Here is a 26,777-nt window from a genome sequence, read left to right on the forward strand (position 1 = left end):
GTGGAGAAGGAGCTTTTCTGCGAGCTGAGGGGGGGGGGGGAGAGCACTGTTGCTTTAAAGGTATACTTAAGGTATTTGCCCTGTGCCTGGGTTTTTTTTCCATTTAACAGTTTGCAGCCTTTTCCTTCCGCTCCTTGTTTTGAGGCAGAATAGATTTGAGCAAGTGAGGAGGACTTGGATTGCAGGGGATTCGCCATTAGCTGTGTAAAAGCGCTCCTCCTTGCAGCCTGAATATAAGCAGCCACCAGCAGCAATAGAATGGAGCACAAAAAAGCGGTAGGGGCACTAGGACCCAGACAATGCTCAAATCTATCCTGCCTGAAAATAAGCTGCTCCGTCCCCGCGGATCAGCTGAGACGCGGGGATTTGCGAAGTTTCCCCCTCTCCCTCATGCCCTCCCCAGCCTTTTTTTTTACTTCCTGGTTTTCACTGCGCTGGCTCAGAGCTCGAGGTTGGTTTTATTTTGCTGCTGGTTGCTTAAATTTTATCTTTCCTGCCATCCCTCTGCAGCCTCACTGCTCTGTTTAGAGAGCGCACGGACTTTTGCTAGCTCCGTCCCTCCTCCCGTGTAAGCGGCTGCTGCCGGCTTTGCTGCCATGACTCTCCTTCCCTCCCTCCTCCCCGGCTCCAGGTCGCTTTAAAGCAAGCAAAGCGAGAGCCTCGTAGAGTGTGTAAGCGGCTCCCGCTTTGCTTGACTGATGGCAGCCATGGCTCCGATCCGTGCATTCGCTCCATAACACGCACAGGCATTTTCCCTTACTTTCTAGGAGCAAAAAAGTGCGTGTTTTGGAGCGAAAATTACGGTACATTTTGCCCTCAAGCTTTCCGAACGGTGACTTATTTACTGCTCTGCCCGCGTCTCATTTTTATCTAGTTTTCAGGAAAAACCCCCGCCATTGACCGTTGCTGTGTTTTTATGCCAACCGTTTACAGAGATTCTCATGAGTGAGAGATGCCCCTCACGGGGCGCCGTCTTCCTCACAGCGCGACCGAGAAGCAAGTGGGGGGAGGAGGAGGAAGCCGCCTCAAGCCTCAGCGACGAGCCGAGCGGGCCGCGCGTGCGCGCCATTAGGCCACACCGCCCCCTCAGCGGAGAAAGAGGGAAAGCGGGGGAAGGGAGGTATGATCACGTGCGGCGCACCCCGCCAAGCCCGCCTCCTCGGCGCGCTGGTTGGCTCCCCGTTCCCGTCCCCCTCTCAGCCGGTTGGTGGCGCGGCGCCGTCGCTCTGGGGAGCTTTCCGTCTAAAAGGAGCGGGGAGGCAGCGCTGGAGTTGGCAGGTTCGCGGAGGCCGGAAGTAGTAGCCGAGTCCGTTAAACGGTCTTTCCTTGGGCGCTCTTCGGCTTCTCGCTCCCGCGCGGCCCGTTTGCTTCCGTTGGCTCCTTCCTGCCCCGCCCCTCCCTCCTCTTGCGCCCACCATGGCCGAGTTCGATCTCTTCAGCTCCCCTCAGCCGGCGGCGGGAAACGGAGCGCTGGGCGGCGGCGGCGGCGATGAGGACCCGGCCGCCGCCTTCCTGGCCCAGCAGGAGAACGAGATCGCGGGCATCGAGAACGACGAGGGCTACAGCATCCTGGAGAACGGCGAGGTGCCGGCGGGGATGCAGGAGGGGCTGTCCGCGGGTAAGCCGGGGGGGGGGGGGCGGCGCGGAAAGCTGCGTTCACGTGATGGCTGGCACGTGTGAACGGGCTGGCGCGGGTCTAGTTCCTCCTTCACGGCTTAGAACTCTTGCAGTATTGGAAGGGGGCTGGCAACTATGGGGTAGCGCGTTCATGCAGCCCTTGTTCGGAGACGGGGCGGAGTAGAGATTGAGGGAGCGAAGGTAGTGAGGTGTAGTGGTTAGAGCATGCTAAGCCGTGTTCGAAACTGAGCTATGAAAGCTTAGGAGATAAATGGCACCTTAAACCTAGGTTATGGGCGCAACAATGGAATGTCACACTTTTTTATAAGAATACAAAGCGGAAAATGAAGGAACTGCAGCTAAAATATTATGTTCATTTCTCACATGGTCCAGCCCTTCCCCTGCCCCCCTCCCCATATTCTTAAGAGCAGGGGTAGGCAACCTAAGGCCCAGGGGCCGGATCTGGCCCAATCGCCTTCTAAATCCGGCCCGTGGACGGTCCGGGAATCAGCATGTTTTTACATGAGTAGAATGTGTCCTTTTATTTAAAATGCACCTCTGGGTTATTTGTGGGGCATAGGAATTCGTTTATTTTTTTCAAAATCTAGTCCGGCCCCCCACAAGGTCTGAGGGACAGTGGACCGGCCCCCTGCTGAAAAGGTTTGCTGACCCCTGGATTAGAGAGTCTTACCTGGGCGAGACCAGTGTTTGCATAGCCCGCTTTCGGCCCCACTTCTGGAACACGAGAATCACAGTACATACAAGCTGCTACTTATTACACTTGGCCGATTGCATGTGTGAACCGACATGATCTGCCTTTAACTGTTTTCTGTAGTAAATCAGTTTAAATTGTACAGCAGATCCAGCATTGTGTGACCCACCCAGGGGACTTTGTTCAACAAAATGTTCTAAGTCAATAAATATAGTGCCGTATTTTTTGCTCTATAAGACTCACTTTTCCCCTCCTAAAAAGTAAGGGGAAATGTGTGTGCGTCTTATGGAGAGAATGCAGGCTGCGCAGCTATCCCAGAAGCCAGAACAGCAAGAGGGATTGCTGCTTTCCCTGCGCAGAGATCCCTCTTGCTGTTCTGGCTTCTGAGATTCAGAATATTTTTTTTCTTGTTTTCCTCCTCCAAAAACTAGGTGCGTCTTGTGGTCTGGTGCGTCTTATAGAGCGAAAAATACGGTAATTATCTTTGAAATGTATAGCGCTTTGATTTAATGTTTTCTTTTAGTGAAATAAAAAAGATAAAACGTTTATTAAAAACTTACCCACACCCAGAATTCTGCAGTTCAGATTTACTGCTTTTGAGGCAGCCTTTACACACATCTTAAGGATCAATTCTATTCTGTCCTCGTAAGTTTTTGGATTCAGCTGGGTATATTAACTATTTCACCCTAAGTGAGAGGGAAATAGTACATACAAGCTGCTACTTATTACACTTGGACGATTGCACGTGTGAACCGACACAGAGAGGTCCTAAGGAGCTCCTCTTGCTTCAGGCAGAAAATCCAAGCTGCTTCACTCTCCTTGCGCCTCTGGTGTTAGTAAAAGCAAGAGTAGCCTTTTAAACAATAACCCCCGGCCCCCAAATTTGGTGCTTGATGCAGTTAAATGGTGGACGGCAGTGGTGCTTATTCAAGAGTCAAGGAGAGCTGGTGATGCAAAGGGGCGGGGCTATTGGTCTCCTCTTATTCTCACTTCTCTGATTGCTACTCTTTAGTTTAGATCCTGATCCCAATTAGCTGGGAGCAGGCCCCATGGAATCCAATAGGACTTACTTCTGAGTAGACGTTGTTAGAATTGTGCTTCTAATCTTTTCCCCTCTCCTCCCCATCATTTTCATTAGTGGGCAGCTACCTTCCCTTCCCACATTTATTTAGGAAATGAAGTCCTCCTGTTAAAAAAAAAAAATCACTCTTTCGGATCCACACCCAATATTCTGGCTTCCCAGCATTTGGCAAGCCAGGAGGCTTTGCTTATAGGTAGCCCATCCCTGTGTTTATTTCATTTTATCTTCTCAGAAGACAAATGCTCTCATAACATGGCAACTCTTTTTAAATAATTTCACCAAAAATGCTGGCTTATACAGTATAGTGCATCTTAAATATGCAAAATACTCTCAGTAAACCTTTTACAACAGGCTACTTTTGCTGAGGCACATTCTGGTGATTGTGAATTGCAGTGTCAAATCTCACTTAGGGCTGTATAGCAGGCTAATGGGGGAGATGAGGCCATTAGCTGGAAAAGCTCAAGCCAAACTCTTAGTCACGTAGAATTATAGACTTGTAGAGTTTTATGGTACCCTGAGGATCATCTAGTCCAACCCCCGGTGGGGCTCAAACCACAACCTTGAGATGGAGTCTCATACTGTGCCAATCACCTGCTGTGCTAATGTTGCTCGGGGTTGCAGTTGTAACCTCCCAAAGCTTAACCCCACCCACCCAGGTTCTTAAAAACATGACTTTTTTATTTTTGTCACTCAGTTTCTGCAGGTTTCATTATACTCAATCTCTTCAATTCTGTCTTGTCCTCTGTTGATAGATATTTTCACAGTCATACTAAAGCAATAACTTGATCTGTTCTGTGGTTTCCTGTTGAGTTTTTTGATCACATGACATAAGTCAGTTAACACAGTTCCAATATTTTATTTATTTATTTTAAAACTTAGACCCTACATATTTTCAAGAAACCCTCAAGGTGTGTTTTTTTTTTACAGCATTAAAAAGGCCAGACGAGAGGGAGAGAGAGAATACACACACTATTTTATGGAATTTTGTTCATCTGTTTTATATACATCACAGTGGACTCTTCTGGGGAAGAAAATAATAAAGAACAAAATATAAATTATAGACATAATTATAAAACATACAGATCAGCAGCATATAAGATGGTAATAATGAGAAATTATCATTAACAAAACTCCAGAAAGCAATTAAATAACAAAGCAGTGATCAAAAAAAGGAACAACAGTAATTATAGCAGCAAAAACAAAAGGGAATTGGAAATGTGGGTTAAGTAGTGCTTGAGGGAGAAATTCCTTTTTATATGAACATATAAAACATTATATGTTTTGTGGACTTGGAGGCTCTTCTGAGTTCTGAAAGGTGGTATAAATTGATTTTATAAAAACTGGATGTGAAATAATTTGCAGCAACACAAGAGATTACAGCAAACGACTTAACACACAACTGCAAAGCTGTCAAATGTAATTTAGACTAGCACAGAACATTGGTTGCGTTGTACTCCCAGCAAGGATAACACGTGATCACTTCCCTCTGAAGCATAACTCAGCCTAGATCTGCCCAGTAGCAATTTTTCCTTTCCTGTGAAAGCTGTCATGCCCACAACATGGTGTGTCTTCTGCTATCTGCAGTTTTGGCTGATTATTCTCACTGAGAGGCAGGCTTCACTGTATGGATTGAGCTAGTTCTTCAGGGGCCTCAGCGTCCTTATATCATCAGCAATAAATGAACTTGTCCAGTTCTAGAATGATTTGGGTAACGTGGTGGAGCCCAGTGAACTGAGTAGTACTGTATTTCTAAAACTAAAAGTACTGGGTTTCCTCTGAAACTTAAAAGAGAGAGAGAGAGAGAGACAGCTAGTTCTTCAGAAAGTATTTCAGAGACATGAAGCAAACGGCTGATTCTCACTACTGACATTGCCAACTGCTTAGATCCATACCAGTATCATCTCAGTGTACTCTTGAAGCAGGTCTCTTGTATTCTAGGCATCTCTTAGCTCTTTTTTAAAAAAGAATACCTAGATGCAGGTTCATTGCAGCAGTAAATGAAAGTATTAAAATGTCTTAAGATAAAGATAAGCTGCCCAGTACTAGTTCCTTGGAGTGTGGTTAAACTGACAGCAATAGCCCAGCACCAAACATAAGTATTGGGCATAAATAACGCTGACTCTGCAGCCTTACCCAGCTATATTTCTCCCCAGTGAGCTCATCTCTGGTATATCTAGTGCAGCTGAGAGATGGATTCTTCTTCTCCAGCCCCTGTGGTTTTCAAATTGTAATCAGGAAAAGACAGGCTCATCAGTGAGATCAGTATTTAGCAGATCACTTGCCCATGCGCCACTGGAGAAGATGACGAATGGGTACCACTTCGAGAGAGCATTGACCATGTTCTAAATCAGTGTTCCCCAACCTTGGGCCTCCAGCTGTTTTTGGACTACAACTCCCATCATCCCTCGCTAGCAAGACCAGTGGTCAAGGATGATGGGAATTGTAGTCCAAAAACAGCTGGAGGCCCAAGGTTGGGGAACACTGTTCTAAATCACTCTTCCCTGGGTATGTGGTTGGCCACTCAACATGGCCAGTGGACTAGATAGGCATTTAGGCTGACCCAGCTCCTGTATTTTGCAAGGCAGCGATTTACACTTAACAGACCTAGTTAGTGCCACATGTGAGCCAAGGGTATCTCTAGAACATGCCTCAGAAGCATCTGTAGCATTCTGGTGTAGTTTGGCAGATGCACACAAGTTTCATCAAGCCAGAAATGGTTTCCTGAAGGTAAATGTTTGAATAGATACTGGCCTACTTTATTGGAGGTTATAGCACTGGCTGTTGTTTTTTAAAGCCCTAAATGGGTGGTGCTGTGGGTTAAACCACAGAGCCTAGGACTTGCCGATCAGAAGGTTGGCGGTTCGAATCCCCGCAACGGGGTGAGCTCCTGTTGTTCAGTCCCTGCTCCTGCCAACCTAGCAGTTCGAAAGCACGTCAAAGTGCAAGTAGATAAATAGGTACCACTCCGGCGGGAAGGTAAACGGCGTTTCCGTGCGCTGCTCTGGTTTGCCAGAAGCGGCTTAGTCATGCTGGCCACATGACCCGGAAGCTGTCTGTGGACAAACTCCGGCTCCCTCAGCCAATAAAACGAGATGAGCACTGCAACCCCAGAGTCGGTCACGACTGGACCTAATGGTCAGGGGTCCCTTTACCTTTACCTTTAAATGGGTCATGACTGGGATATTGAAGCAATTGCTGCATCCTATATGGTCCTTCCTGTCTCTTAGGATCAGAAAGGGAGGTCCTTCTGTATGATCTGGTATGTTTGGCGGGCGTATGAAAAAGGGCATTTCCCATTGTTTCACTAGGGTTGTGAAACCTGCTCTAGGATATTTACCAGGACTGTTTCCCTGGTGTCTCCTGAAGACATTCTGGTTTCTTCAGGCATTTGGATGTGGTGTTAAAAGTGGCTTGACTTGCTCTTAATTTAAACGGCTGGTCGCTTGGGTTCTGCTTTTGAAAATGGAAAAGTGGGATCGAAATTAAGTGCCCCGATCTCAATAGTTTATTTACTGTTAGCACTTCAGAGAAAGATGCTTACTAGCACTATTGTCTTTGGCCAAATGACCCACACACGGTTTAAAAAAACAGGAAATGGTAGTATAGAAAAACAATCTTTTGCACTATTATGGGAAAACATTTTCATGGAATGTCTGCTTTTTGTGACCAAGTACATGACAAATATGCTGATAGGAAGTTTGACTTGGACTTAATTCTTGTTTCAGGTGTACTGGGCCAAACCTTCAAAAATAGGATTCACTTTAAATCCGGACAGGCTCTTTTATGAACTTACTATAGTTGATGGATAGAAATAGGGCATGATAGATAGATAGATAATACTTTATTCGGCTATAAGCCCACAAGGTAAAACCAATCAATAAATAAAATAGCGTTTTACATTCTAAAATATCAACTAAAATATTTCAACGCATAATCTCCTTCACGTTACATACAATCTCTAGATGTACCATATTGTGGCCTTGAATATAAAGATGGTGGATAGAGTTTACTAGATTTTTAATAGTCATGCAGCATTCCATGAAGTCTTTTATAAAATAGGGCATGTATTAATAACGAAATTGCCATTTTATGCAAGCACAGTGGGACTTGCATTCCACTAAGCTTTTGTGGAAAGATACCCAACTAGACTTTCTTAAGAGGTGCTAATGAACTCTTTTTATATTAGAATTCTGAAAGGCTTTGCTTATTTTTGCATGTAGAAATTGCCTTTCTGCAGGTTGATATAAATAGGGAAAGAGAAGCAATGAAACTAGTTAAAACACAAACAGTACCCTCTCCCATTGCATACAGCATCCATCCCCTCTTCTGTTGAGGTGAGAGGTAAGTAGTAACCTGATTGGCTACCAAGATGCCTAAAAATTGTGTACTCCTACCAGTGAATTTTTACTTTCATTTGTGATACACTGGTAAATAGAAATATGTTGGCAAAGGCTGTCCAATTTCTTTCTTAATGCAGAGTGAAATTAACTAGCTACAGGCGGACGAACCGCTTTTTTGCACCCTTGTTAATTTTAAGCACTTAAGCAGGGAGAGCAGCTGGGGATTTTATGGATTTACTTTTTATAACTCGTAACCTTCCAGACCATCTTATTCAATTTGTTGCTATTGAAATGTGTGGCTTGTGCCAAGCTCGACTCTGATTTGGAATGAAATACGGTATCCCAGCGGTAGTTGTGGCATCTTAGGTGCTTTATTGAAACTACAGTGTGAGTAAAATTACATAGTAAGAATGACTGTTTTACGAGTGGGTGTCTATGAAAAGATGCCCTGGAGTATTCTGTAAGAGAGCTGATGACTCAGTAGCTTAGCAGCATTCCTCATATCTAAAAAGAATAATGTGGATATCCTGCGGTGATAGGTGATGGAGAGAAAATAACATTTCTTCTGATTTTCTAAAACTGAATTTCCCAGCGATCTTAAAACACAGTTTTTATTACTACTGTCATTCTCATTTCTGGATATTCAATATAGATAAGCACTTCTAAAAGCAAATATTCAAATGTTTTATGAACAGCCATTGACAGATTCCTGTAGCTGTCAATATGACTGCATCACCCCATAGGCCTGGTTGAAATACTTACCTGGGCAGTAGTTCTTGGGAGATGGAAAGGTGGACATGCACCCTTCTCCTCTGTACACCTAAACCAAGAGTAGGCAAATTTAGGCCCGGGGGCCCAATCGCCTTCTAAATCTGGCCTGTGGACAGTCTGGGAATCAGCATATTTTTACATGAGTAGAATGTGTCCTTTTATTTAAAATGCATCTCTGGGGTATTTGTGGGGCCTGCCTGATGTTTTTACATGAGTAGAATGTGTGCTTTTATTTAAAAGGCATCTCTGGGTTATTTGTGGGGCATAGGAATTCATTCATTCCCCCCCCCAATATAGTCTGGCCCCCCAACAAGGTCTGAGGGACAGTGGACCGGATCTCTGCTGGAAAAAGTTTGCTGACCCCTGACCTAAAGTAATGTATTGTATAGTCTTTTACATGGAAATCCACATGTACAGTTATTCTTCTGAAATAAAGGCGCAATAAAGGATAATGGAAATTGAGTCTCCATGGAGCCGCTGCATAATATATTACTTTGGTTGCATTGTGGAGAAGAGGTTCATGCTCTCACATGACTGGATTGCAATGCAGGTGAGTGTCAGAGTTCTGTTCCACATCTTCCCAGTGTGGGCCCCCATTATGTTCCCACTTCGGAACTTTATTTTTATTCTAAGAATATACTCATTGGCACACTAGTACTTCACTTATTTATCAGAGTGGACTGTGTGGGGTGAAGAAACCATGTCTGGCCCCCATTTTTGAAAATATAAAGCCTGGCTGTCACCCGGATCTGTCTTGTGCCTTATGCATATTCCTGGTTAGGCAAGAAGCAGATGTAAAGAGTCTTTATATTAACAAAGCTGGAAATATATTTTGCACGGTGTACTAGAGTCTATTGAAGCCAGACCAACATAAACTGCTTTTGCCTTTTACGTGCCTTTGAGAGAACACCATATTTAGCAGTTGAGGACAGAATCTGTTATTAGCAGAAGATGACTTTTTGCATTTTTGAGACTTGGACTCCCTTAAACTTCTAGCCAATACTACACAATTGGGCTTCAATTTGCTTACCATAGTATCCTATTATATATGAACTGGGAAAGAGTGTTACCAGTGTGAGGACAAAGCAGTTGCTTTCTAGTCCTGGTTTGCTCCATTCCTCAAACCAGTTTCTCAGAAACTCTGGTTAAATTACTCAAACTGTCTTAGCATGCAGCTTTAAGGCTTGTGCACATTGTGGATTAATAAGGTGGACTAGTGAGTTTGCTTTTGTTTGCCTCTCTTCAGGCCTCTGAATTGCTGCGTTGGATTACTTTGCTCGGAACATTGTTCTAGCGGAAAGATGAGGTCACTGATATAGAGCCACATGTCGCATATATTTTCATGTTCCCCATTCCTGATGTTTTGCCACAACGATTGGCAATCTTTTAGCCCCAAGATCCACATAAAGCAGTGGCTGGGCAGTTTGGCGTAGGCTGGCACAAATGGAAGGTCACTATGAGAATGCCAAAAGCTCTAGTGTATCTTAAACATGTTCTTTTTTTCTCTCTCTTCCCAATAATGTTTATTAATTTTCATACAGAAGCATTAGTAAAAAAAATTAGAATAGACAATACTAAAGGGGAAAAGAGAAGAAAAAAAATAAAGAGCATAAAATACTTCCCACATCTCATATAATACTACATACACTAAAACTTAATTAGTTAATTAAAATCCATCTTCATAAACATATTACTTGACTTCCTCTGATCTCTTCCATCTGAATTTCCTTGTAATTAAATGTAGCAGTTTCCAATATCACCATTTGTTCTTTTTTGCCTTCCAATGCTATTCCCTGAGCACAACACAGCCATCGCTGTCATCTGAGTAGTATGAAGTGCATTTTAGGACATCAAGTGCTAAATAGTTCCTACTTTGGCAAGGCTTGCACAGCTTAGGATCTCTACTGGGCTGCATACATTTTGGTCTTACAGCTGTTTTTGAAGTACAGCAGTCGTACCTTGGAAGTCAAACGGAATCCGTTCTGGAAGTCCATTCGACTTCCAAAACGTTTGGAAACCAAAGCGCAGCTTCTGATTGGCTACAGGAGGCTCCTGCAGCCAATTGGAAGCCGCGGAAGCCCCGTCAGACATTTGGCTTCCAAAAATAGTTCACAAACCGAAACAGTCACTTCAGTTTTCAATCGTTTGAGAGCCAAAACATTTGACTCCCGAGGTGTTCAGGAGCCAAGGTACAACTGTTATCACCTTCATCATGATGTTAGTTTATTTGTTTCCATAGTTAAACCATGGCCAAGATGGCTTACAGCATGAAAAGATTTCCTCAATTAAAAAAATACCAGAAATAGTCATGAGCAATAAATCAAAACATTTTAAAGTGGGATTCTAGACTAGGGTTGGGGAACCATTTTAGTTCAAAGGCCACACTTCTTGTGGGGGCCACCAAAATACAGTGGTGCCTCGCAAGACGAAATTAATTCGTTCCGCAAGTTTTTTCTTCTTGCGAGTTTTTTGTCTTGCGAAGCACGGTTTCCCATAGGAATGCATTGAAAATCAATTAATGTGTTCCTATGGAGACCGCCTTCAGACCAGGTCCGGGGACAGTCTGTCCCTGGACCTCTTCTGAAGACTGGTGGGGGGAGAAGGACTTTTCTCCCCACCGCCAGCCTTCAGAACAGCCTTCTGAAGGCTGGCGGTGGGAAGAAAAGCCCTTCTCCCCCCACCAGCCTTCAGAAGAGTTCCCCCAGGGCTGCCTAGGCTGCGGATAGCACCTGCAGCTTGGGGAGCCCTGCAGCCTATGGAAGCAAGCCCATAGGGAAATTTGTCTTGCGAAGCCGCTAAAAATCGGAAAACCCTTTCGTCTTGCGGGTTTTTCGTTTAGCGAGGCATTCGTCTTGCGGGGCACCACTGTACATACATTCATTTTCTTACTCTTAACCTGCCACATTAAGGCTTGGCAAGAGATTCCTATTTCAGGATGCTTTTTTCAAGCCAGATTGTGGGGGGCCATTTCTGCTGGAGGTGGCGGTCACGCTGTGCAGAGAGTTGCATCAATTCACATATCTCGCTAACCTTTGAACCTGCACAAAAAGTAGATTAGCACTGTTCTCGTATTGCAGATTGGTCGTGGTGAAACTGAAATGTAGTGGCTTTGTGTAAATCCCTTGCATTCACTGCTGGGGTAAGAAGATTTGAACCTGGAACTCCTTGTAAGTCACTTCTTTTGCTCTTACCAATTATGAAAATTGTACCTGCTTTTGTATTGGAAATTCCTTTTTAAAACCTTCAGGCTAAATGCATTTAGGTCTCTTAAAAGCCAGGATGGTGGCATCAGTCTTGAGTCTGTATCTTCACAGGACAGACCTGTGGTCTTGTTGGCATCACTCAGTTTGAACCCACCTCAAGAAAGCAAATGTTGCTGTGATGGTTTAGGCAAGCACTGCATATGCGCCAAATGAGAAAAAGGAAAAAGAAAAGGGAGCAAGGCTAGGAGAAATATATGTGCTATCTTTGCCGTCTCAGGATGTTTTGTGGGCTGTATTGACTTCAACCTTCCTGTTCTGATAGTGTTTCCCCAAAGATAAGATGGTTTTGGATTTGTTAAAACAAAAACTGACCATGGGAAGCAGCTGTTTGTTCTTTCTGGCAGTTCTTGATAGATTCTGTCTCCTCTTTGTTCTTCGTTTTTGGAAATAGGTCTTGCAAAGGAATCTACACTTAGCTGATCCCTTCCTTGGAAGATACTGAAAGCAGTATACAGTCATACCTCTGAAGCCGAACGCCTTTAAACCTTTTAGCTCCCGAACAGTAAAAACCGGAAGTGATTGTTCTGGTTTTTGGACGTTTTTCAGAAGCCAAATGTCCGGCACGGCTTCCGTAGCTTCCAGTTGGCTGCAGGAAGCTCCTGCAGCCAATCGAAGATGCGCCTTGGTTCTCGAACCATTTCGGGAGTCAAATGGACTCCCAGAATGGATTAAATTCAAGAACCAAGGTACATGACCCGGAAGCTGTACGCCGGCTCCCTCGGCCAATAAAGCGAGATGAGCGCTGCAATCCCAGAGTCGGCCACGACTGGACCCTAATGGTCAGGGGTCCCTTTACCTTTAATTATGGTTTTAATGCTGATTAAGTGCTGCCTTGGGAGTGAAGGTAAAGGTAAAGGGACCCCTGACGATTAGGTCCAGTCGTGACCGACTGGGGCTGCGGCGCTCATCTCGCTCTATAGGCTGAGGGAGCCGGCGTTTGTCCACAAACAGCTTCTGGGTCATGTGGCTAGCATGACTAAGCCACTTCTGGCGAACCAGAGCAGCACACGGAAACGCAGTTTACCTTCCCGCCAGAGTGGTACCTATTTATCTACTTGCACTCTGACGTGCTTTTGAACTGCTAGGTTGGCAGGAGCAGGGACCGAGCAACGGGAGCTCACCCCGTCGCGGGGATTCGAACCACCGACCTTCTGATCGGCAAGTCCTAGGCTCTGTGGTTTAACCCACAGCGCCACCCGGAGGATTACAAATACCTTAAATAAGTAGATGTATGCCGTTTATGTAGCATTTCACCACTTTTTATAAATGCTAAGATAATGTTGCAAAGTATTTGTCCATTCCTGTGCTTCTGAACCATATGTTTTTGAGAGTTCATAAAGGAGTGCACTTCTTCTGATGTTCACTAGTTCTGTGAGGTGAAATTCAGAGCGACACTGAGATCGCTGTCAGTGCAAATATTTCTGCTTGTCTGATGGCACAGTCTCCCCTCATTCCCCCTACTCTGTTCTGGGAGAACCAGGGTGGGGTACGTGGGAAGAGGGGGAAAGCCCTGTTGCGCTAGTGGGACTCATTCCAATGGCGTCTGCTGGCACAGCTATTTAGTTGAATTCTGTCCAAATCTAATACCCCCCCCCCATTAATGCTGTATTCCACCACCTGCATAACCAGCTCTTAATCATTGGAATTGTTGTAGAGCAAGGGTAGCAAATGTGGTGCTGTCCAGATGTTGTGGGCTACAACTCCCGTTGGCCCTATTCTGCTTGGTCTGAGGTGATGGGAACAGAAGTACACAACATCTGGAGCAGTGTTAGAAACATACATACATATATATATATATATATATATGCGCGCTAGGTGCCAAATGGCCCCTTAAACCAAAGGTAGAGTTGCCAAAATGGAAGGTCTACTTGCCATTTTGGGGCAATGGACTGACTGCGATTGATTCTCAGTTAAACATCTGGCTAGTTCAGATGACAACCTTGAGCCAGCTTAAGAGCTTTGAGTACTTAAAGAAGAAAAGTCACTTGATCCAGGGACCGTCCACATATATATCGACCTATTCCAACCACTTTTTCTTAATTGTGGCTGCTGCTGCTTAGGCAGCACAGAAAAACGCATTTTGGTTCCAGAAATTCATTTTTATTGTGCACTTAAAAGATAACTGATAGAATTCTACAGGATGGGGTATTAGTGTGTGAAAACAGTCCAGATCCAATGATCCCCAGGTGGTGGGGGTGTCAGGCGCTATCCTGGCACCCGGGCATCTTCACTTTGTCGCAAGTGGTCGAAAGCCAGGTGCAAAATGTGCCTGTGCCTGATATGGAGGGCACCAGGATGGCTATCCCTGCTGCATAGCTTATAAGAACTGAGCAGATAATCTTTTCTGCCTACAAACTGAATGCTAGTGCTAAAGCATTCCAGGTGCTTCATAACCACAATTGATGGATGCTTTTTACAATAACCTTGTAGACTCCAAGATTATATTGCAGCAAGGGCAGGGTATCGGGGCTGAGGTTGAAAAGTAATGGCTTCCCCAAGATCGCCAGGTGTGTTCTGGATGAGCCTCGGAACAGGTTTTTCTGCCTCTTGTTTGCCTCCAGTCTACACCATCCTCCTCCAGTTCCCTGTTGAGAGAGTGCCTGAAGCCTGTGTCCTCGCAGCTATGTAAGAACCCTCCAGTCTTTTCCCTCCTTACATACTCTTTGAACTGCAGTTATTGTCTGTAAAAACACTTTCTTGTAAAAAGAAAAGAAAGCTAACGCAAATAAATTCTTCTTCTTCTGCAGATTCAATTGACGGGGTGACGAACGGTGATGTCTACCAGGTAAATGGAAGTGAAATGAGCTTTAAAGCAACTCTAGTTGTTGGATGACTCTCCTGATAAAGAGTTTTATTATTCCTCTGGCTTTTGCTCCCATCCAGACTGTCAGCAGATTTGCGCTCGATTGCCATAATGGTGTTTGCCTCTCGCATGCCAGAGTTGGCAAAGGTTAACAAGCCCATTCTTTAACTGAACAAGGGTGGAAGGGTCAGGCAAAGGGTTTTGTGGGTTAAAAGCACTGTCAGGCCTCATCTGCCTCTCCACAGCCCACACACCCAAGAATGAGCAACTGAGGTGGATGAAAGGAAGAGCTCTAAAGGCTTCCATTACTGTCCTCGTGGGAAGAGGTCATCTCTTGCCTCTGTCTACACAGAAGGGAAAGAAGCAGAGGTGCCTTAAAGCATGGGTAGAGTAGGGAATTAATCAGGAAGTCCTTAGATGGGGTGCCAGTTGCCTGCTTCTGCCACAAAATGTGCATTTTCCATTTTGGGAAGCTGTGCCTGGCACATGATCAGTGTGTTTAGAATCATAGAATCATAGAGTTGGAAGAGACCACAAGGGCCATCGAGTCCAACCCCCTGCCAAGCCGGAAACACCATCAGAGCACTCCTGACATATGGTTGTCGAGCCTCTGCTTAAAGACCTCCAAAGAAGGGAGACTCCACCACACTCCTTGGCAGCAAATTCCACTGTCGAACAGCTCTTACTGTCAGGAAGTTCTTCCTAATGTTTAGGTGGAATCTTCTTTCTTGTAGTTTGGATCCATTGCTCCGTGTCGGCTTCTCTGGAGCAGCAGAAAACAAGTGCAATATTTTCTTTTTCTACTTTATTTTATTTTTTGCTATATTGGTACCCCACCTTTCCACCAAGAAACTATGGGTGGCATATATGGTTCTCCGCCTCCCTATTATATCCTCACACCAACCCATTGAGGCCCAAGTTTGCCCCAGTGAGCTCCATGGCTGAATGAAGAGTTGAACCTGGGTTTGCCACCCGCTAGTCTGGCACACCAACTATTAAAGTATGTTGGTGTTTCGGCAGCAAGGGTGTCATATATCTGTCTGAATTTGTCCTTTTAAAGCAGCAGATGTACCCCTCTAAAAGTCTGGATTTGGGGAAGCTGTGCAGCCTAACTAGTATGGGTTGTTGTTAAAGATCAGTGACATCAAACTTAGTGATAGTAGGGAAAATCCAACATGAACTAGGGATTTATTGTATCAGCTGCTTATTTTCTTCCATCACTTTGTATTTTGGAGAGAACTGTTGGATAATTTGTCTTGTCTTGGTGCATTCTAAAAAACGCAGTTTCCAAAACTTGGGTTTCCAGCTGTTTTTTTGGACTACAGCTATCATCCCTAGGTAGCAGGATCAGTGATCAGTGATGATGGGAACTGTAGTCCAAAACCAGCTTGAAGACCCAAGTTTCGGAAACCCTGCTATAAAACAACAGTCTTCTGAATATCGCTGACGCTGTAAAACAGGTGATGGGTAACCAGTGTTGTGGGATGGGTGGGAGAAAAAAGACTCATCAACATGTCAGTTTGACATGTTCCTTGGGTACTTTTTTCTCTTCCTGCTCCCTACACATTAATTGTTGCAGGGATGCAGTCCAGGTACCTCCTACAGGCTAGTATTGTGATGGTTGCTGACACAAGAGTTGCTTCTAATCTGTTAATTAGGAGTGGAGGCAATGTAGGTTTACTATTTCATATAGGTAGGTAGGTAGTCTGGACTAGCAGTTGAGGCAGGTAGCTCTTTTTCTTAAAGACCAGCCAGAAACCCTGTTTTTTGCCCTTGTTTAAAACATTCCCTCGCCCCCTTCATTTGAAGCTGATGTCTTATGGCAGTCTCCCTGCGCTAGTCATTTTGCTCAAACCTGACTGGTCCTCTAAATCTCTTCACCCTTAGATCCTGCTAATTTTTAAAGTTTTTTACTACAAAAGTAGCACTATTTTAAGGAACTGCATTTTTATCCAATGGCTATCATAACACGACTGATCTTTTTTGTGTGGTTCAAGGAGAGCAACGGTCCGACGGACTGCTATGCAGCTATTTCGCAAGCCGATCGTTTGCAGACAGAACCAGAGAGCATCCGCAAGTGGAGAGAAGAGCAGCTGGAGCGTCTAGAAGTACTTGGTAAGGGCCAAGGAACATGCACACTTCTACGCCTGGCTTCTGACAAGACCTAAAGAGCAGTGACGGTGCCTCCATCCCTTGTTCTGAGATACAGTCAAGGGCCGGTTTGACCCATCCCAGTGTGAATAGCAGAATTGGTTGGGATCTCCTTGAATTCACCTCCCTCGCTTTTGCACATAAGAGGAGAAATCTATTAGCGCTTCTGTTGCAGTTCTGTTGCCCTCTGCTTGCAGTTTGCATAGGAGACCTTGTCTGAACAGCCTCAGCACTGGGGCCTGCACTAGGGACTAGATGAGAAAGATCCTGGAGACTGTCTGTTGGCTTTCGCTTCTGTAGCTCCTTTTGCTGTAATGGCCCATTTTAAGAATTAGTGCCCTGCTTCAACACAGGAGAGAAGCCTGATTCCTTATTGCCTTATGTATAGCTTCCTATGGGCAGCGTTGGGTAAGCACAGAGTACACAATCAAATTTCTTGCCTGTAGTAACTCAAACTCCTGGAAATTAATGCAAATGTATATAGTTACCCCTATCTTGTATATATCTCCTTCTGCCTGTTATGAGGGAGGGGTTGCATTGACAATGCCAGCTTTAGTATCCTGAACTCCTAACCTGGGCTGGGTGACCTGCAGCCCTCTAGATCAGGGGTCAGCAACCTTTTTCAGCCGTGGGCCGGTCCACTGTCCCTCAGACCATGTGGTGGGCCGGACTATATTTTGAAGGAAAAAAAGAACAAATTCCTATCCCCAACAAATAACCCAGAGATGCATTTTAAATAAAAGCACACATTCTACTCATGTAAAAACACCAGGCAGGCCCCACAAATAACCCAGAGGTGCATTTTAAATAAAAGGACACATATAAAAACACGCTGATTCCCGGACCGTCCAGTGGCCAGATTGAGAAGGTGATTGGGCCACATCCAGCCCCTGGGCCTTAGGTTGCTTACCCCTGCTCTAGATGATGCTAGACTCCAACACCATCCATAACCGTTGACTGTGGAAGTTGGGAGTCTACCAACCTCCAGGGGGAGCACCAGTTCCCCCTTCCTTACATGACCCCTGGCAATCTTAGTCAACTGATCCTCTGTCTGCCCATACATTCAAGCAACTCTTGCAACCGAAGGGGCTAGGGACTTCTCATTTTTTAAAAAAAGAAAGAACAAATGAGAGCAGAGTTAAGAACTGCTGTGGGTGTTGGTCAGTCTGGTGAACATTTGCAAAATTACATGGAGAGTTTGGGAAATGGGAGACAGAACAGTCAAACTTGTGCTACCGGTTGAGCGTGTGTACCTGAAGCTAATGCTTATCTCTGGATTCAAACCGCTGAACCCCTCTGTCCCTGCTCCAACAGCCCTTTAATCCAACACTGTTACTGTCAACATCGGGAGCATTTCGGATATCAAGCTGACTGGTTTCTGCTAGCGTGGTGACTCTTCTCCCTCCAGCAGCTTCCCGCCTCCCAAAGCCTTTGCCTACTTATAGTTCAGAATCTTAGCTATATTTAGCTCTGAGAGCAAATGTCCGTTCATTCTCGTCTGCCTCTGTTTTAAAAGATGCAAACTCTCGAAAGCAAGAAGCAGAGTGGAAAGAGAAGGCGATAAAGGAGTTGGAGGAATGGTATGCGAGACAAGACGAGCAGCTACAGAAAACGAAAGTGAACAATAGGTAAGGAGGGTTTGCCAGCTTTTTTGTGGAGGGGACTGAGAGGTGGCTGTGGATCAGCTGCAGCCCAGATGGCATTCTCTTGTGTATGGCCCAGTGCCAGCATGGTGTTGGCCCCCTGCAAATCATAAATAGTAAGTGGGAAGCCAGCCTCCAGAATACTCACCCCTATGTCCTCCCCTCTCTTGTGTGAATTCCTCAACCACTCCCTTCCATTGCTTGCCATTTTTAACTTTGGTGCAGTTATTACACTAAATGATGGGTGAGGCCTGTGGAGGGAATCCCCTTCCCTTGGACAGAAATGGCAAGGAAGCGGTTATTCCCAAGGTTAGGTTTGTTGTGATTTGCAGGGAGCTGCCATTGTGCCTGCACCGGATCCCTTATGATAACCCCGACTGGTGCCAGAGTCCTGTGGGTACTGCTCCCAAAGATCAGACCTTGGTTACGACATGCTGCTATTTATATAGGCAGAACCCTGTAATATGCAAGTTAAGAATGGCATATTCCTTGTACAATAATGGGGAAGGCAAAAGAAGTACAGTGGTACCTTGGATCTCAAACTTAATCAGTTCTGGAAGTCCGTTCCAAAACCAAGGCACGCTTTCCCATAGAAAGAAATGCAGAACAGATTAATCCATTCCAGACTTTTAAAAACGACCCCTAAAACAGCAATTTAACATGAATTTTACTATCTAACACGACCATAGATCCATAAAATGAAAGCAATAATCAATGTACTACACTATAAAATAAACAAGACAGTATTGTAGATGATTAATGTTTTTTAAAAAATCTTACCTGCACTGATGATAGTTATTGTTTGGATAAGGGCCTTTTATCCATTTCTGCAATCACACAATCAATCAGTCAGTAGCTGAACTGGGTTCCACACAGTCACAAAAACAAATTAATTGAAAAAGCCTCAAAAACAAAAACGCAAAATAAATACCAAAAACAATAAGCGCCAAACTTAATCCGTTCCGGACGTCGTTTGACTTCCAAAATGTTTGAAAACCAAGGCACAGCTTCTGATTGATGCAGGCACCCCGGAAGCAATAGCCAACAGCAGCATCGGACATTTGGCTTCCGAAAAATGTTCCAAAACCAGAACACTTACTTCCGGGTTTTTGGCGTTTGAGAACCAAGGTACCACTGTATTACCATGCTAAGTAGCCCTTCTAAGAGCTACATGGTTCTTTCCCATGTGTCCTTAAAAAAACCCAAACCCAACTCTGCTCATGGCAAGTCTGGAAAAGGAAAAGGTGACATGCTGAATTCAGAATACTTGCGGTTTCTCATGCCAGCAAGGTGAACAGGCTTTATCGTGCAATTCAACACGATCATGAAACTAGGCCACACAAGCTGCTCAACAGCCTCCCATGCTGTGTAGTAATCCTCTTTTTATTAAAGGGGCTTATTTCTGTAGTAGTAGTAGTAGTGATTCTTCAGGGCAAAAGTCTTTTCCAAAGAGAATGAGTAAAAGAAAAAATTGCAGGGTGTAGCCAAATCTTTGAGCATGTCTCAAAAGAGGAGTTAGAACTCTAATGGTGATTAGTCCTGGGGAAGCCAGTATGGAGCCAGATTGCGTTGCCAGTTTTATGCCAGTATTAATTTAAAACACTTGGCATTGTCTGGGCTTTCTTCTCAAGCCGTATGCTTGGATGCATAATAATGGCAGCAATGATTCACTAGGACTCAGGCACAATCCACTGGGTGTCCTCAGCTGATGGAAATTGACGGAACCAGTGAGACTTCATCAGAACACGAATGCATAGTTGTATTCAGTGTGTCTTGCCTTGAGAGCCTTTTTTTGCATGTTTGTTGCTGAAGGCCTCCTTTATAAATCATCTAACAAAATAAATACTCTATTGTAGGACTCCCTGAGAAGTAGTAAGCAGGCCACTCATTTAATTGAGCTTAAGTGTGCTTTGCTCTCTGGTTATGGTGTATTGACTCAAGATATTGTGGGTGGGAGTATCTTATAGAGGAGGAGATTTTGTAGGACAAAATCTGATGATCATGGTATAAATTAGCAGGGAGGTAGCCTGGTCTTTGTCTGCTTATTGCACTTAGCTGATCATTTGTTCTGTCCTTTTTGCCTTTCATTTCCCCCTGCCCATGACTTTCTATAAACGGCTAAGTGCCTTTTATCTTAAGAACCAGCTCTCAAATCTGGAAGAGACCTGCTTCCTTCTTGTTGAAAACTACAAGCAGCCAAAGGGGGGAAGCAGAATTCTGTCATTCCTCAAAAATGTTCAGGGTGGGGTGCCTGAAGTCACCTTTTCTGTTTTGCCAACAACCTCTGATGTGTTTTAGGCTAAAATGTGGCTATTTATCCAAGGCTGTGGATGGAGCTTTGTGGCCAAAATGTGGGTTTGAACCCAGGGCATCCTAGTCCTATTTACTAGTGGCAGATGAGTCAGTGGTTGCACAGGTTTTTGAACCCTGCTTTTTCATAACCTAGTAAGGCAGCTGGGTCTATAAAACCAACAAGTTAAAAATCTACCATATCCACAGTATGCTATTTTTGTTTCAGGTGACCAATAATTCAAATTAATACTAATACATTCCTGTGTAGGATAGTTCAGAAGTCCCATAGCTGCATTTCTTCTTATTTATCCCCCACTTTTTGTTTGTTTCTTAACAGATCAATAAAATATTATCTCCCCCCCCCCCAAAAAAAGTCCCATAGCCTTCAGTTACCTTGGATTGGTCATGAAATTAAGGATTACTGTATTTTTCTGTGTATAACACGCCCCCGTGTATATGACTCCCCCTATTTTTGGGGACTCAACATTAAGAAAATGGTGAGGAGATTGCCCCCATGTATAAGACTACCCCTTCTTTTTAAACATTTTTAGTAAAAAAAAAACCCTGGTCTTATACATGGAAAAGTACGGCATTTCTTCCTTTAATTGCTAGGCTCTTAAGACAGAAAACTGAACTTGTCTCTTACTTAGCTAAGTTTTGCAGTGCTGCAGTTTTGAAACTTATACATATATGCGAACTGTTTAAAATGGGGGAACGACATGACAGAGAGCACAGATTTCACAGGGCAGCTTGCTGGTGCAGACATAATGCTTACCTGTACCAACCACGGTGTGCAGATTGGGAGCCGGCCGTGTGAACTTGTGCTCGTTTGCTTTCTGGCGCAATTCTCTTCCTTTCTTGGCCTTAACCAAAGCACTAACACAAATGCCTAATGCAAGCCCAGGGCCCTAGTGAGTCACAGTTTACAAATCTATTTCAGTAGTTACAAGCAGAGTGCCTTGGTTTGCATTGGTGCACCTGTAATGCAGAACCATAAGGAAGGTCTGGGCTGGAGGTGGTGGTGTGGTTGAGTTTGACTCTCCATATGAAAATTATGGTGTGTCGGGAACCAGTCTCGTATCTGCTCTGGACCAGAGCATCCTTTTAACGATGCTTAAACCATTTTCTTAATATTTTTCCTGCCTGGGAATTTCTTAATATTTCTAAGGTCTTGTTGCATGTTTTAATATATTAAACCTAATACGACTACAGCTGTTTTTTCCTTCTGCTTATTCTTCTCTTTTTCTCTCCTGCCTGCTTGCCTCTTCTGTGGACCACCTTGCCACCTAGGGTGGCAGACGAAGCTTTCTTCAAACAACCCTTCGCTGACATGATTGGTTATGTGTATGTTGCCTAACTACTGTTTTGTTCGTTCGTTTGAACCATTCTCCATCAGCTTCAGTTAGCACTTCTGAGCTGTGAGGCTTACTGTTCTCAAAGCGTCCCGAGAACAAACAACTCGGGGCAGAGAGGCACGTTCTGCAGTAGAGCAAATAGCAAGGATCCAGGATGTGGGGAGGATGTGGGGCAGGGCAAGTACAGCTTTCATTCATAAGATGGAAAGGCCTATTTAGTGGTGGTGATAAAGTAGGAAGGAATACTGAAGCTCAGCGATGGCCATCTGGCATCTTTGCAGCCACATCTGGTCCATGAAGTAATTCATGGGACCCTTGGCTGTCCTACCAACTTTTAATCCAGGGTATAATGAAAGTTTACAAGTAAAACTGAAAGAAGGAAGAGGGGCTTCCTAAGCTGGAAGGAGAAATGTTCCACAGCTAATCTTTTTCTCATGTGGCTTTTGAATAAAATGCTGAAGACTTTAATTTCTGGGTGGCACAGATTTGATTAGAACCTGACGATCCATGGAAGGATGTAGATTGTACTGCAAAACAGACTTACTCCCTAGTCCAGGGGTTGGCAACCTGTGGCCCATGAGCCACAAGCGGCCCACGGGGGTTGTTTGAACGACCCACGAGCCACCCCCGAACTGAGCCGCCGCTCAGCAAGTCCCCACACGCTGCACTAAACTGGCACAGTGCGGAGCAGGGATTTGCTTCCGCGGTGCTGGAAATCACATCTGCGCATGTGCAGATGCCAGAAATCACGTCTGTATAGACGCAACCTGGCCCACGGAGCGATCTCCGCAGGAGTGAACCAGCCCAGGCTAGGTAAACCTTGCCAGCCCCTGCCTAGTCTGACAGCTGATGAGAGAACAGCATGGTTTCTATTACCATATGGGAGTTGGCCATCCATGCTGTGGCTGAAATAAAATGGTAGGATTGAACATTGCTTGCTGCTAAGTCACACTGCTGAGTTCTGTAAGTCTTGTAGGAAGTGGGTCTGCCTGAAAGGGAGCTCTCAAAGGTATGTTGGAAAGGAAATGCCTCTATCAAAGCGCAGTTGAGATTTTCCCCAACTAAATTAAGCCGACAGGTATTTGGAAATCTGAAGATTGGAAGAACCAGTGCTTGGTTATTTCTGTGTGCCAGCAGCTAGGTGCTAAACAGCAACATATTGCGCAGTTTAGAAATCTGGCCATATAAAGTTGGGTGCCAGGAGCATGTCCAACTTCAGAGCTGCATGTGTGCTATAATAGCTTTAAAAAGCTGTGCTTGATGAGCAGTAAGTGGTATATAAAACACAGGATAGGAGACAGTAGGGAGTGCAGAAGGCTTGGATGCATTTTATCAAATTAATTGATTAAAATGCCAATTATGTTGGCATGAAGTATGGTAGGACTGCTATATACTACATGAATAGGTCAGAATTGTTGCACTGCATATAGAGAAGAAATAACCAGTATCTTTCTATTTCTGGAAGTTAGACTTTTTTTACTCTAATATTAGATCAATTTGGCTGATATTCTTCTATACTAACCTCAAATCTACAGGATGACCATATCCGTACTCGGAGTTGCTTGCACATGTGATGTTTCTTGGTTGGTTGGTACTCTGAATTAGGAAGTCTTCCACCCTGCAGTGCACATACTAAGAAGGTGATGGTCCCTATGCTGGTTAGTGCTAGTCAAGACTGAGGAGCAGGATCGTCATAGGAGGCAGAGCTGTTGCCTTGGCAAATAGTGGCAATGCTTCTAAGCTAGCCTTCCCCAGCCTTGGGTCCTGATACGTTGATGGATTACAATACCTGTCCTCCCCAGTCAGCATGGCCAATGGCTGGGGATAACAGGAGTTGCTGTCCTGCAACATCCGGGGACCCAAAATTAGGGAAGGCTGCTCCGAGCAATGAAAAGGAGCAAGAGCAACACAGTGCCCTTGTTGCTTGTTTCGTTTTTGAAAGCCGTCACCCGAGTGACAAGATCAGGAGGTGGAAGAAGTTCTGCCTCCAACTTCATGGGGCAAGCTTTATTTGATTGACATGGCCCCACTCAAATGACCCATTGGGAAAAATAGATCAAACTGGTGACCCCTTATACATCAGATCCTTCCTGTTTCACAGCCTGTCTGGTCCACCAGGAGAGATTCATGACAGCACCTGGAGAGGCAGATGGTTCTTGCATGCAAGTTTCTGTTCCGTGTCTTGTATTTAAAGCCCACCCCCCTACCGGTGGAAATTTGGTTTGACAGTTACCTAGAATAGTGTTGGACTTGTGAAATGCTGGACTCACAGGTGGTGTTTGCCCTTTTCCGTTAATGCAGAAGGACTTGTTTCCCGTAGCCAGTGGGGGAGAAAATTATGCAGTGCCGTTGCTGCAGGATAACATGGGTGGCATGTTTTCCTGACTGTGGACGGTGCTGCAAGAAGTGCATGTCTGGCCAGCTTTACTTATCATCTGCATTATGCTCATTTTCATTTTCTATATCTGACTTAAACTCTCCTTTTTGTTTCTCTTCACCTTTAAGCACAAACATAAACCATCCTTGCTACAGCCTAGAACAGTTAAGTAAATTCTTCACTGCCCCTTAAGTGTCTTTGTCACATGAAATAGCAGTGTTGTAGTGACCCCCTCGTCATCAGTGGTGTTTGTAAAATACAATCATCCTTGTGAACTGTGCTTAACCTCATGGGACCCATCATCATTGCTTCTTTTCTATACTGCTTGTTGGAGTAGATGAAGTCATCCTCTTCCCTCTCCCATAATTAGGGTGCTCACGGCATCTGCCCATGTGTGAAATCCAGGGCATCACTGTTTGCTTTAACTAGCCGTTGGGGGTGGGGATCATTTTGTTCATGCAATACGGTTAGCAGTGCACCAGTGTTGGAAGGTTAACATAGATTCTTACAGAGATGTCCACTGAGCACAACTGTGTGTATGGAGGAATAGGCAAAGTTGTCCTCTGAGCTGACCTTTTGTTGATCTCTCCTGCTCCAACCGATACCATCAAGTCCATAGCACTTACAAGCATGAGGCCTGTGACTCTTTTGCTGCTTCACCATAGCATTGGAAATGCTGTCATATACTCTCTTACACTATGGTTTTGTGAGCCTTGGAAATGGTATAGCATTTGAAAACTTTAAGGGCAGTTTTTAGTACAAATTCCTAGCATACTCAACCAGCGCTCCCCTCCCCAAAGAATGTGTGCCCTATCCAAAACTTGAGGATGATAAGGAGATTGGAATCTTGCCTGACCCTACCAGTTAATCTGAATTCTGTGCATTGAATGATGTCATGTTTGCACAGGGACCTTTGCATGTAAAGTCCACCCTTTTGGGCTCCAATTACATAAACTGCATACCTTGATTTTGTGGCAGTCCCAGTCTCCCTCGCTATACATAGCCGGTGTACCCTTTAACAGCATCATGAAGGTACCTTGTAGTTCAAGGCTGGGTTTATACCGTTCGCTTAAATTAAACGCCTGTATTCCAACATTTTACTTGGCTTCTCCGGTCCTGTGGGCCTGACTCGCTACCCCATCTCCCTTGTCAGGACTTTTTGGGGAGGATGATGTGGGGGAAGTCCTCAAGGTGCTACAGTTGACTTGAAGGCCATTGTGTGTAGGGGCGAGGGATGGGTTCCAGGAAGCAAGGGGCTCCTGGGGGCAGGAAATGTCCACGGATGAAATCAAACATTGCACTGCATTGCTTCTAGGGCAGCTGAAGAAGCCTTTGTGAACGATGTTGACGAATCTTCCCCAGGCACTGAGTGGGAACGTGTGGCTCGGCTCTGTGACTTTAACCCCAAGTCAAGTAAGCAGGCAAAGGATGTGTCCCGCATGCGCTCAGTGCTGATTTCACTCAAGCAAGCTCCGCTGGTTCGCTGAAGGGGAAAGCGCACGCCACACTACAAATGCAATATCTTTAACTTTACTCAGAGAAGCTGTGTTTGCAGTAATTGGATTAATTATGTTTCAATGTTTTTTGGTTTTTTTTGTTTGGGACCAAACCTCATGACGTACTTAGAGTTTGATCATTGTTTTGTGATTGCATGTTTTTTTTTCTCCTTCTCCCCCTTATCCGTGTCCTCCTGGTTGTACATTACTGGGAAGAGACGTCAAGAACTGTAGTCTTTGGGCTCTGGCGCAGAGACTTCACTTTCAGCTGTACTGAAAATTAAAGATCTGTTTAAGCGGCACTCTTGTGTGGGATTTAATAAGTCAAGGCAACTTTCTTGTTAAAGCTTGCACAGTAGCTAGGCTCGGGCCTGTATGGGTGCTAATTTTAAAGAATGTGTTTTGAAGCAATCACGTTCTTAATGGTCCTATAAAAGGCAAAGCAAATGGAGTTCTCTTTTTACAGTTATCATCTAATGCACGGCCTCTTCCACTGTGTTTTTTTTCAAGAGGCTTTGCCCCCTACAGCTGTGCCTTCAGTGCAATAAGCTGTAGCACCAGGTATTAAGGCAGATGGCTTGGGGGTTGTTTCATACATTCCCCCCTCCCTCTAACTGCTAGCTTAATGTAGAGCTGTGGTTTCTCTTTCTGAACTGCTGCTGCTCTTGGCTGGTGTGTGTTTAGAGGAATGGTAGAAAAACTGGAAGTGGTTAACAGAGACTGGGTCCAACAAATGGAACCTGTAGGTAGGTTTGGGGACGGGGGATGTCTGGTGCGAAAAGGGTTCCCAAATCCAGAACCTGAGGGCACTTAAATTTTTTCCAGATGGTAGCAGGGAAAATTCCTTCAGTGGCAGAAGTCATTCTTAAGTGATAC

At 44.8% G+C, this 26,777-nt stretch overlaps 2 protein-coding genes across 5 annotated transcripts in view; one reads left to right on the top strand and one right to left on the bottom strand.

Annotated features, from left to right (window-relative positions):
- Window positions 1–26,777, bottom strand: part of NANS (N-acetylneuraminate synthase) — a 173,061-nt gene that overhangs the window by 26,779 nt on the left and 119,505 nt on the right. The window lies entirely within an intron of this gene.
- Window positions 1,208–26,203, top strand: CLTA (clathrin light chain A). Of its 3 annotated transcripts, XM_083594058.1 has the most exons (7): window positions 1,212–1,618; window positions 14,532–14,569; window positions 16,585–16,702; window positions 18,255–18,366; window positions 21,964–22,017; window positions 24,534–24,569; window positions 25,721–26,203. In XM_083594058.1, exons 1-7 carry the CDS (start codon window positions 1,417–1,419, stop codon window positions 25,890–25,892), a joined length of 732 nt encoding a protein of 243 aa, XP_083450184.1. In that variant the 5' UTR covers window positions 1,212–1,416; the 3' UTR covers window positions 25,893–26,203. The 3 variants fall into 3 exon arrangements, with proteins under 3 accessions (XP_083450186.1, XP_083450184.1, XP_083450185.1); XM_083594059.1 differs by lacking the exon at window positions 21,964–22,017; XM_083594060.1 differs by lacking the exons at window positions 21,964–22,017; window positions 24,534–24,569 and having other exon boundaries at window positions 1,208–1,618.

The sequence above is a fragment of the Podarcis filfolensis genome, assembly GCF_964270895.1.
Source record: "Podarcis filfolensis genome assembly, chromosome: 17".
NCBI classification, from domain to species: Eukaryota; Metazoa; Chordata; class Lepidosauria; order Squamata; family Lacertidae; genus Podarcis; species Podarcis filfolensis.